The sequence below is a fragment of the Ambystoma mexicanum genome, chromosome 2q, assembly GCF_040938575.1.
Source record: "Ambystoma mexicanum isolate Mex_15411 chromosome 2q, UKY_AmexF1_1, whole genome shotgun sequence".
In the NCBI taxonomy this organism is placed as follows: Eukaryota; Metazoa; Chordata; class Amphibia; order Caudata; family Ambystomatidae; genus Ambystoma; species Ambystoma mexicanum.
Window position 1 is genome coordinate 52,727,305 of NC_090924.1, and position 13,051 is coordinate 52,740,355.

The 13,051-nt window shown below is 47.8% G+C and overlaps 1 protein-coding gene across 2 annotated transcripts in view; it reads left to right on the top strand.

Moving 5' to 3' along the window:
- MGRN1 (mahogunin ring finger 1) overlaps positions 1-13,051 on the top strand; it is a 1,054,550-nt gene that overhangs the window by 188,313 nt on the left and 853,186 nt on the right. For both annotated transcript variants that reach the window (XM_069646807.1, XM_069646806.1), the window contains exon 4: positions 4,001-4,089. In XM_069646807.1, coding sequence (XP_069502908.1) covers positions 4,001-4,089 — 89 coding nt within the window. The remainder of the gene's footprint in view (positions 1-4,000; positions 4,090-13,051) is intronic.

A 13,051-nucleotide genomic window follows, 5' to 3' on the forward strand; every position in this document is an offset into this window, starting at 1 on the left:
CCATACTCCGGGCCTGCGCCTCCCCAGCTGCAACTCCATCTGCACCACCTTGTGGTCGGCAATTCCTATGGGACCCGCCTCGACCCGTTTCACTCCCCCGATCAGACTTGCGGACACCCAGATGTAATCAATTCTTGATTGAATTCTGTGGACGTCAGAGAGAAACGTGAACCCTTCCTCTTCCCCCCATAACGCTCTCCACATATCCCGCAATCCGGCCCCTGCCCATCTCTCCTTTAGCTGGGGGGAAGCCACTGCTCCCCCTACGCTCCCCCCTTACTATGTCCGGTCTAGCCGGCTGTCCCAGGCCAGATTGAGATCACCAATCAATATTACTTGCCCCCTCGTGAAGTTCTCCAGAAAGCCTAGCGTTTCGCTCATGAACTGGTCCTGCCCCGCATTTGGCCCGTACACCGAGGCTATGGTATATAAGATACTCCCATGTACTCCCCTTCACCATGATGTACCTCCCATTCTTGTCCCTAAGAGTGTCTTGGATTCTGAAATCCAACCCCCTCCGGAATGCCAAGGCCACCCCCCCTTTCTTTGAAGGACCTGACGTAAACAATATCTGTGAGAAACCCTTCAGCCGCAAGCGGCTCTGGTCTCCTGCAGCGCCCGCACGTCTGGTGCGTGAGCCCTGGTGAATTGCTCCAGTTTTGTCCACTTAAGGGTGGAGTTTAGCCCCCTTACATTATATGTTAGCCACCTGAAGTCTGGGCTGAAAACCAACCCGCCTTCTTGCCTGTCCCACCCTTGCCACTCCAGGTTCCCCCTGGGCCTCCCCGCCTCCCCCCCATCTGAGGAGGCACTCCTCCCCTTCCCCCTGCCTCAATCCTCCTGCACGATAGCTCCTGTACTGCTTTCCCGGACGCTATGGCTCCCCCACCCCTCCCCCACCCTCTCCCACCCTGAACCCCCAACTTCGGGTGAGACCGCCTACACCCCCCCACCCCTCCCATCCCACCTCCACAGACAAACCTGCCCTCACTTCTTCCAGAATGTTTTCTACTCCATCCCCCCAGGCCCCCTATAAAACCTTTGTTCCCACCACCCCCCGAAGAGCCTTCTCCCGAGAATCAAGTCATCCGGACCCCCCCGATCCACTGCTTCCCTCCCCTTCTTTGGCCCGGTCTCTCCCCCCCCCCCCGTAACTGGTCCCCGCAGCTCAGCCTTCCTCTTTCCCCGCTCCCCCACTGTGGACCATTCCCATGGTCTGCCTCTTTCCCTTTGACTCCCTCGGGTTGGTGGCCCCCTTCAATTTCAGCCGTATTATACTGGCCTCCTCCTGAAGAGTAGTTGCTCGCCTCCGGCTCCCCTCCCACTCAAACACCAGCCCAAATGGGAAGGACCATTTATATTTTAGCCCTTTCTTGGCCAACTCCTTCACAACTGCGCCCATGCTCCTCCTTTTCATCAGCGTACTACTGCTAAATCCTGGAACAAGGACGTTTTTTGTCTTTCATAAGTACCGGTTCGATCTGCCTTGCTGCTCTCCGCACTGCCTCTTTTTGGCCGTACCTACCGAAAGCAGCCAACACATCCCGGGGACCGGCCCACCCTATGGACCCTGTCCAGGTCTATCGAGCCCAGGGACTCCCCGCCTATGAGTGCTGCGAAGACCCCCTGGATCTCTTCCTTCAGTTGTCGATCAGTGACCGCCTCTGGCAGCCATTTAATCCTGATGTTGACCCTTCTGGATCTGTTCTCCAGATCCTCCACCATTGCTTCCATATTCCTTGTTGCCATGTCCAATCTATCTGTAGCCTCGCTATTTGCCGTTCTGTCCCTTTCACACTCCTGGAGGCCTCTTTCCAGCAAATCCGTCCTTTCTCCCAGTTGAGCCGTTTCTTGCCACAGCTCTCCCAGCGCTGCATTGAGGTCGGTCCTCAGCAGCTGGAATTGTTCCTGAAAAGCTTTGGACAGGGACTCTCGCAAGTTGTGCATTTCCCCCCTGAAGTCTTGCCTCGTCATCCGTAACAGTTCGTCAACTCCTTCCTTGTCCCGTTGCTCTTTCAGTTGGCCGCCCCCCCTTTACCCGAGTCCCTGCTCTCCATTGCGGGCCAAAGGGTAGGCAGTGTTCCCTACGGCTCGCCCACGAGGTGACAAGCCTTCGCAGTACTCCCCTTGGACCTGGAAGACATCTGTGGGAGGTTCGCCCCGCATCTCAGCCGTGCCGCCCGCAAATGTCCAGGCCCAAAGCTGTCTCCTCTGTGGCTTGAGGGCCTCTCACTCTGTGGCTGCCGCGCCCTCCTCTCTGTGGTCGGCCGTCACGGCCCCTGGACCAAGTATCACTCCTTCCCCTTCCACCGGTGGACTTCCACTCACTCCAGCCCTCCGGGCACGCAAGGCCTCTCCTTTTTTAACCGCCACTGTTTGCCACACCTGAGTCGGGGCGCCCCTGCGTGTCTACTGTCTGGGCTCAGCTCCCTCCTAGCTCCCAGACCCCCCAATCTATGGGGGACTGGGAGTGTGCTTCACACCAGCCCTGGTGGTGCTGGTTAGGCTCTGGAGCTGGTCCAGTATTTAGCCCCTTGTCCTCCTGTGCTGAGAGAGGGACTTAAACGGCCTCTCCACTGTGCTTTGCTCTGCTGGGGCCCCTCCCTCGTCGGGGCCCTCACTGACCCCTGGGCCCCCGCTCCTTGTCATTGCGCAGGGACCCACTGCTCACCGGGGGGCCCCAGTCCTGTCGCCGACCTCCACACGCCTCCACAGCGGGTGACGGTGCTTCCGACTTCTGAGCCACTCCTTCGGGTGTGCCCCCACTCTCCTTCCTCGGCACCCGCCCCTCTGTCCTTTTCCGCTCCCCTTCTCCGCTTCTATGCACTCCTCACCTCCACCTCGCTATTGCACCCCGAGGTAAGGCGCCACCACACCGCTCTACACCGACCTCCACTCAGCTGCCAGCCTGTAGCCACGCAGGTGACGCTGCACCTCTCGCCAGTCCTCTGCCCGCTCCCTCGGACCCGCTGGCCTCAGGAGCCGCCATCTCTTGCCTCTCCCGGCGATCCACTGCTCCTCCTGGAGCCCCTCCGGGTGCCCGCTGCCACTTCGCGGGCTCTCCCCGAAAACCTCCCTTTGTCACTGACTCGCTCGCCCCCTCAGATGGGGGGGCGGAGGGGCCTCCTCACCTCGCCGGCCCGCATACTGCTTCTCCGCTGATGCTGTCGGGACTCTGGTGTCAGTGCAACACAGACACCTCCACAAAGTTCCCCAAGGATTTTCCTGCCCCCTGAAAACTGTGCCTTAGCTCTGGGAGGTGGTGGGGCCGCCAGACAAGGCCTCTGGGTCCCAGAGCAGCCGTCGGCACGTCTATTTGGTGCCGGCGGCCATCTTGGAATCCTGTTTTTTTCTTTTTTAGATGGGTATCCTGTGTTTGGAAACATATCCTTTTTGACAACTATCAACCTGTCATTACCCCCATACTTGTAGTAAGGGAAAAATGTTGACGTCAATTACGGCGCGGCGCAGTGATCAGATAGATCTCTGTGCCTGCATCCCCTGGCCTGCATTTCCCTTCCCGCCCCCCTCCTTACCTTTTCGGCGGCACAATTGTGTCTGTGTGCTGCCAGCACCCTGATATCCCTGCGGCGTCAGTTCCTCCCACTAACGTAGGTTACAGCTGATGCCGTAGGGTGCTTTTCTTATATTACATTTTCTTCTTGTCCCCCCACTTATCTTAATGGTAAGTGGGGGACACCCCTGCAACCCCTGACTCCTGTTACTGCGCCCAAATAGAGTGGGGGACACCCCCGCAACCCTATCTCTGCTTGGATGCGGTAAATGTCGCCCTCATTTTGTGCGCCCCCAAAGTCAATGATGGTGACATTTCGTAACGTTTCCATAATAAGGCACTGGGTGTTTTGGGATTCTCTCCTAGAATGTGTAGGCTTTTATCTCCTAACGATTTTGCATAGAATTCCTGTAATTGTTCCAGCCGCTTGACATATTAAAATGTATCTTACACGGATAATGGATGTTTGTTTTTCTCCCTTCTTAGTTTCCCTATGTGACACCTGCACCCCACGAACCTGTCAAGACGTTGAGGAGTTTGGTCAATATACGAAAAGATTCCCTTCGTCTCGTGAGGTATGAGGTTGGAAATGTTGTTCTAGTAAGTGATAACGGAGCATAGTGACCTATATCTTTTGAGAAACGCTTCCAGGTTGTATTTGTGCCCTTTGAATGAAATTGGATTTGGGTATTATGGTGGGATATCCTCATCGGGGTATTTCATATTACATGGGTCCAGATTATCAAAAGCTTTTTTTGCACAAGGGAGCGCATGTCCTCGCTTGTGCTAAAAAAGGAGCAGCCCAATTCACAAAGGGCATCTGAATGAGCACATCTCACATGCGCTCATTCAGTTGCCTTTTTGGACAGTGTTTCTGCGCATTTGAAAGCACATCCCAAATTCACAAACGCGATGCACTTTTAAATGCTAAGTGTTAGGAAAGATTTTCTAAATGGTGGTATGTGTGTGTGGCCGGATGTCGGGACCGGGACTGTCTGGTCCCAGCCCACATCTGAGTCCCTGTGTCAGATGTCTTGACCCACGTTCAAGTTATTATGCTGCAACATTTGGTGCTGTGGGCTTAGAAAATCCAAGATGGCCGAAAAGCCCACATTTGCGCCAGAATCCAGGAAAACCGCGCAGTTTGCACACACCAAAATGGTTGCCTAACCTGCCACCCACCAGTGCGAGCGTGATGGGCCAGAAGCGCCATGAGTGAAACGTGGTGCCAAAGGAAAAACAGCAGTGCCTGTTAGCTCAAAAAGCGCTTTCAAATCACATTTGTTTCTCTGAAATGCAAGCTAAAAATGCCTATTTTAAGCATTGCAAGATATTCAAAAATCTCACTGAACACCAGCAGACATTTGGCAGAATGTAGTCTTGTGTGCATACAAAATCTGGAAAGATGAAGAGCCTAAAATAATGTTGAAAACAAAACTGGCTGAGCTGTGGATGTCAGCAGCTCAAGTGAAATTGGACTTAAAGCCACTAAAATCGAAATGTTTAAAATAAATGAGTGATTTACTTTGGAGTGTCACATAGGTTGCAACTGTTTAAATGTCATAGTTTTGACCTTAGAATCCGCGTTCTAGCTGCATGTGTCAAAATTGTAAGTTTGATTTGCATGAAAAAAACTGGAACAAAAGTGACATTGGGCTAAAGCCTGGCTTGAAGAGATTGAATTCTGCCCGGCAACTACCCCCGACAGGAGTTGAAACTTGCCCAGCAACTGCATTCACAGGCCTGGCTGCCTTCTGCTGTTCCCACCAAAAGGAGATTACACCTCTCTGATTGAATTAGGGTTGGGGTACCTGGGGCTGCAGGAAACGGAACAATGAGCTTTCCTTGGCTCAGGCAAATGTTAAATTAGGGGGGTCCTAAATGGCTTCCTCTTGGAACAAACTGGGAGGAGCAGTGCTTCTGGGAGCCACCTGAGCTGGAGGCGGGGACAGACAGAAATCCCCCCATGTGCTCTGGAACCTAAACCACACCCATCTCGGCCAGAGCATATTTTAAAAAGATGGATAATTCATAGTACAAAATTGTCAAAATTATATAATAATATCATTTATTCTTGTGATTTTTCTGTTCACATTTTTAGAGGTGTTAGGACTCTATGGTATGTTCTGGGGGGGTAGTAGTGGAAAATAGGGTATTACTCCAAATGTCTGTATATTAAAAATCTGACACTTTATCACCTGATGGCCATATTCCTTGCGCATGTTTGTGTAAATTCTGGAAAAGTTTAGAGGTTGTGTTCTTGATGAAAAGGGGAGAATTCTGTCAGAAGTGGACACGACATCTTAGAAAGACAGGGATCGGATGATTTGGTGCTACAGAAAATAGGTTAACTGGACATGTAATAGAAAAATTGTACATAGATAAATATGTATTTGGATCAAAAATAGATTTGTGTGCAAATTGACAAGGGGAGGATCCTCTGACCCATAAACCTACCTCATCACGATGACACTCCATTTCCTTCCCCCAATCAACGGAGAGAGGAGAACTTGGCCAATGATAAGTTGTGAGGGGCAGGCTTAGTTATGCCCACACACACACCCATTTTCAAAAGACATAAAAAGACCCACTGAAATCCAGGTAGGGAGATTCATTTTCCATTTCAAACTGATTTCTTGCAAAGCACTCTGCCGGACCAGACAATATCAAGAAGGACCATGCAGAACTTAGACTCCAGAACTTTAAAGCAGAGGAGCCTGAACTACAAGCTGAATCCTTTTCAGCAGGCCTCAAAATCTTTTGCAACCTGACTCTTCAACAGCCGGGCTGTGCTGTTTGATTCTGGCTAGAACCCTATGCCAGAACCCAGAAAGCAGTGCTGTATCCAGACCAGACTGCTGTGCAGTGCCAAGAACTTTTGCCAGAAACGGAGATCCAGACCAGCAGAGCAGAGCTGACCCAGATCGCTGTGAGCAGAACCGGTACCAGAGACCGTCCGTGGCAAGAGAACCGCAGCTAAACCTGTTGACCAGATCCGTGACGGGGGCCCATTCCTTCCAAGACTAGGAGTGAGTATCCTGAAAACTGTGCCAGAACCTTTCTCTTAGTCTAAAATAATCTGATTCAAACCATTTTAACCTGTCCAGAACTGCATCATAGAAATCGTGTCCATTCTCTGACTTTAAACCTGTGAAAGTGTCATTTGCCATTCTGAATCACTACTTTATTTCTGAAAATCTACCTCCACAAAATTGTCCGTATCTTTGGAACCGCGTGTGCTAGGAACGACATTTAACTTTCATTTTAAAGCTAAGATCCTCAGCTTTCCAACAAGCCCTTATAGCTTTTCCGTTATCGCGCTCGACGCACTCGGAAAGAAGTGCCGCGAATTGCAACTAGCTCATTTCACCACCTGTCAAAAATCGCTGTCTTTGGCTTTGCATTGCTGAAATCCGTTTTCAACATAATAATCCCTCATGAATCACTGATATTGTTGACCTGAACTAATTCAAAGTAGCTGCCACCTACCCTGAATCGCTTATAGGGAATTAAAATAATTTTTAGCATATTTTCACTTCTTTGCAAATCACATTTAAATATTTTGCCTGTGTTTTAAAATCATCCCTGTGTTCTAAGCTTGCTAGGGGGGAACTGAAATTCGTATTGTATTGTGATTGTATTCCTGAAAACTGTGTGCTTCCCTTCCATCTCTATATATTGCATAGGGAGGAGTGAATTGCCACAAAGGGGAAAAGTGATTATTTTATCTCTTGTTGAAACCATATCAGTTTATTTCTGTACTGCATTCCTTTCCACCATTACCCTTCCTTGAAACCATAAAGCATTCTCAGCTATTTTATCCTTTTGTACCAACTCCTAACTGCTAAAAAAGTGTGCTAGAATCCATTGTTGATAAACATTATCTTCATAAGTGTGCTATCAAATATTAATTTATTATAAAAGTGTGATATATATATATATATATATATAGTTTAATTTTCAAATAAATATGTTAATTTGCAAAACAAACCTACTTCTTGGCTCAGTGAGGTCAGGGGGATTCAAAGAGAGGGGCGTTATACACGGGTTTATCATCCAGATCCATGAACTTGTCATAAAAATATATAATTAAGGGCTTCCCTTGGGCATCCCAGACTAGGCACTGACTTCGTTGGAGTACTGAATTGGAGTCCCTTAACACCTGAATGTCTGTTGCTGCCGTGTCAGAATGCTTGCCCAGTGGCATTCCATGATTGGATGGTTCACATCCCTTATCATTGGTGGATCTGTGTGCGCTTCCTGTCCAAATCTTTGTTAAAAGGAGGACTCCTGCAGCTATTCAACAGATTATACTTGCAGCTAAGACCCATACGAAGAAGTGCAGCTGCTGAAGACCCAATTACGGCCGTTGCAGCTCACCAGCATAGCCTCTAGACAAGTCCTGTTGAAGTCCTGACCCTCTTTCCTGATATCAAGAAAGCCTTCATTGTTGCTTTAACCCCTGGACTGTTGGGAACAACCAGTCTTGAACCGTGCCTGCTGAACCCTTGATGGACTGACCAGCTGTCCCCTAGGCTACCTCGCTGCATTTGCCTCTGTTACAAGTGCATCCTTCTAGTCTCAACGCAAGCCATCCAGGTCCTGCTCCTTTGTCCACCAAATGAATATCTCTGGTTGCCGCCTGACCATGATGACTTCCATTGAACGCCTGCCTTGCAGAAGTCTTCTCTTTTTCTTAGTAAGGGTGATCAGCTGGACAGTCCCTGGAACGTTAACACAGGTACTGCAACTAACCAAAACTAAATCCTGTCTCTCGGGGCATGTAAAGTCACCATTGACTTTACTAGTCCAAAATTGTGAACAGAACCAGTACAAACCATCATATTGTGGAAGTACTGGAAGGGGTTAATTAGATTGTCCCTGGGTCTGTTTTTAAGGGGGCACTGTGCAGTCCCCGCTTGTCGAGTTTCTGGCTGGTGGCAGTGGTTACAATGCAAAATAGTCCACCGGAATATTTCCTATGGGATTTTCCCATTGATTTTAAACGCACCACTTTTTGGTGCAATGTTAAAGATACCGCTGGTTTATTTATTTAATATTAAATCAATGGTTGGGTCTTTTTGCCAGAACTCTTTTCTAAAATGGCATTTGTGTCCGTCTCTGTAACTCCAACCAAGGTCGAGTCCTTTGTTCCACATTTTGGCGGGCTTCTCCACAGATGCCCTCCAAATGGTGCCACTCCGTCTGGGTTCCACAGGATGTGTGGGGAGGGGAATTGGCACCCTGAACTGCATTGCCTTAGCAACTCAAGTCGCACTATGTTCTGATTGGCCAAGTGGTGAGCCGCCCGGCTTACCACTTAGCATGTGTGAGTGACAGCTAGGCTGTTGAATGGCGGTTTTTCTGCATAAAAGCAGGGCCTTTGGGAATGGAACTTCAGAAGTCGCATCAGTACCTAAGAATCCAAAGAGGGAAGAAGCTGAGCCATCTGCAACGACGACACCACCGGTGGAGCCCTCCTGCAACGAACTCACCACTTTCCCAACGACAAGAGAAGATCTCCTGCTGGACTAGTCTTCTTCCTTTGAGCTGGTGGGATTAACCAGTTCGCCCCTTTTGCCTTCCAAAGACGTCTCTTGGTCAAATCGCCCGTGCCAGGCGCCCCGGCGGCCGGATAGCCAAGCTTCACCACTTTGACCGCGAATAACAGGAACGCACCTTTTAACCGACAAACTCTGTGGCTGGTTTCATCCCTGTGCAGTGCATCGACTCCAAGTTTCCTCCTCGACGAGATCCTCTCTTCCACTGGTCGAAACAATGAACTGCAACCACTGCCAGGAACAAGTGCCACCGCTGGAGCTTCCTCTCTCTTTAAGGTACTGTGTTCTGCCTGGCCTCCCTTTCCACGGATTGCTAAAGGTGACCCTTAAATCCTTTGCTTTCTAGCTGGGTTGGCCCCAGACCTTCTAACTTTATTTCTTGAATCACCCCAACCCCTTTTGAACATTCTGCAAAGACTTTTAGTGCATTTTAAACTGTGTGATCTTGGGCACATTTTGCTTTGCTCCATTTAAAGGGGGCCTGGCCTATGAACATCGGCTCTACAGGGTATACTGCCTTTACTCCCTTGCTTTGAACTTCTAAAAGTGTTGGGAACTGTTTTATTTTTATGCCCTGCCTTTTTCTCTCCCTTTAACTTAACTATTGGAGTGCCATCTAGGTTACGCGCTCACATCTGTTTTAACAAATAGTGGTGTTTAACTCTGACTTGTCTTATAGTTATCAAGGGAGATGTTTATACTTTACCTGACTGTGTTTTAGCTTGCTTTTGATTTAGAGTGCTAGTGTATTGCCTAAAGTGTGTTTTAAATAAATAATTATATACTTTTGATACAAAGCTCTGGACAGTGTTTGTTTGCTCTACTTTGTTTTTAGCCCTATTGTGTATACTCTATATACTGCCCTACTCTTCTTGAGAGAGGTCTGACTGCTCAGCCACAGCTACCAGGTAAATCTGGGTGGTGCAGACTGCTACCAATTGGGTTTACTGGTTACTCCTGTAGTCTTAATCTTCTTGCAGTGTTCCCCAAGGGAACTGCACAGGATTCTGCCTAATACATGGGCTTAAAGTTGTGGCCCTATCTCTTTCATTTCTCTTTCTCGACTTAGATCGTTGGTGGTTGCTAGTCAAGAATTCCCCTCCTGGGCCTTCCCGTGTGTAGTGGGATTGAGAGAGCTACTTACCTGAACTTTCCTTAACTTTTGAAACTCTGAATTGCAACAACTGGCATCATCCCATTCAATGTTAAACCTACCAGAAAAGCATATGTTTTGGAACTAACACGCTAGGGCCCATTCCATCTCAGGGCAGGACTTACTAAGTGTTAGGGGACTATTCTAGTATTACTTACTCATAAGTGTTCCTACTGTGTTTTCTTAATCTGATTACTTGCCTGCATTTCATTGATTTTGAATCAAATGTTTTTCTGTCTTCTCACAAGAGTGAATGTACATGTTGTTAGTTTTGTGACAATGCTTTCCTGCTTAGTGTGTATAATAGGCCTAAGAAAATAATCTAACTGGAATTATTGGGTGTGTGTATCTGATTGTAGCCCTAGACTACTCTCACAGCCCTCCTTAGTCTAAGCCTTGCCACTCTGCTTTCCATCTTAATTGGTTTTGGCTAGACCTCAGTGTCTTTCCTGTTTGCCATAATAGGTTGGCCTCCCAAAATCCACCAACATGGTTGCTGTGAGGCTGTCATACATTAGTGTCGGGAGCGTGCTCTCTGTAGTAATGTATGGAAGGTGGGATGAATCCTATGGAGTCCTCACAGAAACCCTACTGAAGATCTCCTCTCAGGTGGCCAGGGAAAGGCAGACGCTTCCTGATCCTGACCCTGGGGTTGGTGTTAGCTGGGAGGATCACCTAATTCATTGGATGAGACACAGTATTTGTCTACCTCAGCACAGCAATGGCATGTTGCCAAGGAGACCAGGTGTTCCCTAAAGTTAATTATAACCATGTGGAGTGAAGACAATTGTAGTTGGTCATGCATTTAGGGTAAGAAAAGCCCATACCAAAATTATAACACTCCCAGAAATAGGAAATCCTATGAGTCTCAGGAAAAGCTTGCAGAGTGGTCTTTAAAAGCGACCAATTTGAAACTGGAAAAAACTAAATCCTCTGTAAAACCAAATATAGCTTTCAAAAGCATTGTGTGCTCCCACGTATTCCTTATCTTTTTATATTTCCAATATCCAGCTTCGCCGGTTGGCTTCAGTTCCGTTTTTCCATGCTTATTCTTTGGATACTGTAGGCTTCGGTTCCTTGTGAGAGAAAATCGTTGTGTGAATTTTTGAATTTTCGAGTAAAATCGAGAGTATGGCTTTGTCATCTTCCACTCCCAAGTCGGATTTCAAGAAAAACTGACAGCGGTGCGAAGATGTCCGTGACTGACCCCCATAGGATTTGCCTATGGTGTCTGGGATCCACTTATCCGTCATCTGAGTGTGAGGACTGCCTGTCCATGACAATAAAAGCCCTAAGAGAGCGCAGAGGAAAGCTTACAGCTAAGATCCAAAAATCCCCTTTGACTCTGTAAAAAACAAACCATTTCGGACGAGTGGAGAACTGTTTCTCCTCGCTGAAAATAGAACAAACGATCATGTAGTGGTTCCCACCACTCGTCGTTTAGACATGGCAAGAAACGTTGCCATAGATCGCCATCTTCCTCGTCTTCCAGTTCCTCCCTGGAACGGGTCATTTGCCCCACTAAATCTGCCTCACCGGCACAGTGGGAAGAGTTTAGATTAAAGATGTTAAAGGTGTTCGAGAACGCGGCTTTGTCTCCCTCGACTACACCCAAAAGCCATGCTCCGGTCGAAAGACATCATAAGCATAAAATCTGTGCATCTTCGGTCCCGGCGGGAAAAACTCCTCAAGAGTGATAGAAAGATCCCTCGAGTTGAGGAAAAGTCCCTTCGAGGACTGAGTCGTCAACGTCATTGACGTCGAAAGACTAGTCATCGACACCATCAGGGTCGAAAGGTGCGTCATCGACGCCATCAGTGCCGAAAACGTATGAGAAGCCATCTACGCTTCGAGCGTTGAGCTCCTCGATGCCACAGGTGTCGAAGCCGTCGATGCAGTCTTTGAGGCAGTCAACGTCAACAGTCTCAACGATTTCGGCTCCTTTGACCACCAATATTATGATCACATCAACTACAATGGAGAAAATATATGCTCCTTTGCCCAGGTCTATTTAAAATCTCTCTCCTCTATTTACGAGGATGCAGAGGAATCCTCAGATTAATCTAGACCTTTTGGTCTACAGCATGGTAAGCCATCAGTGCCTGAGGCATTCACTTAAGAGGATTCTAGAATAAAGAATTTCCAAGAATGCCTGCATGATGCTAGTGGGATAGATACCTCACCTGAGGTAGAATTTGTCAGGGCTGACCCCGGTGACCATGCAGAGGTGTCATGGTCCCAGTAAAGGAGTACAGTTCCCATTCAGGCATACCAGGGAAGCAAGGAACTTCACATCAGTCAGTGGGTCAACAGTAGATACAAGGGGGGTGTCCTGACGACTGTGTTTCTGCGGTTTACTTTCTCATTGCTGTAAACCCAAAACTATTCCGTCATGTATCATACAATCCCATTCATTCTGTATGTAATAGTACTTCAACAACTAAGTAAGCAGACATAAATAGATAGTAAATTCAGCTTTTAATTAATTAGCTGTTAATGCATTTCATGTTCATGCATTTTTTCTTTTGATATCCAGTTTTCTGAAAGTTTTGTTTTTTACATTCAAAAGCCTTTAGTGAAAGTATTGTCAACAAAACTTTTTTTTTTTTTTTTAAAACAAAGAAATAAACCAAAGTTATTGACACATTTGTGCTTTGAAATTTGTGCACATCCACCACCTATAGTGACTTGTGATAGAGTATGTACAGGTTACAACCATAAAGGCAACTAATAGTGTCACATTAGGTTCTATAGCCAGGCAAGAGGGTGACTTAACAGTGGCTACAAGCCTGGCACAAATGCCATTTGTCTTATTCATAGCAT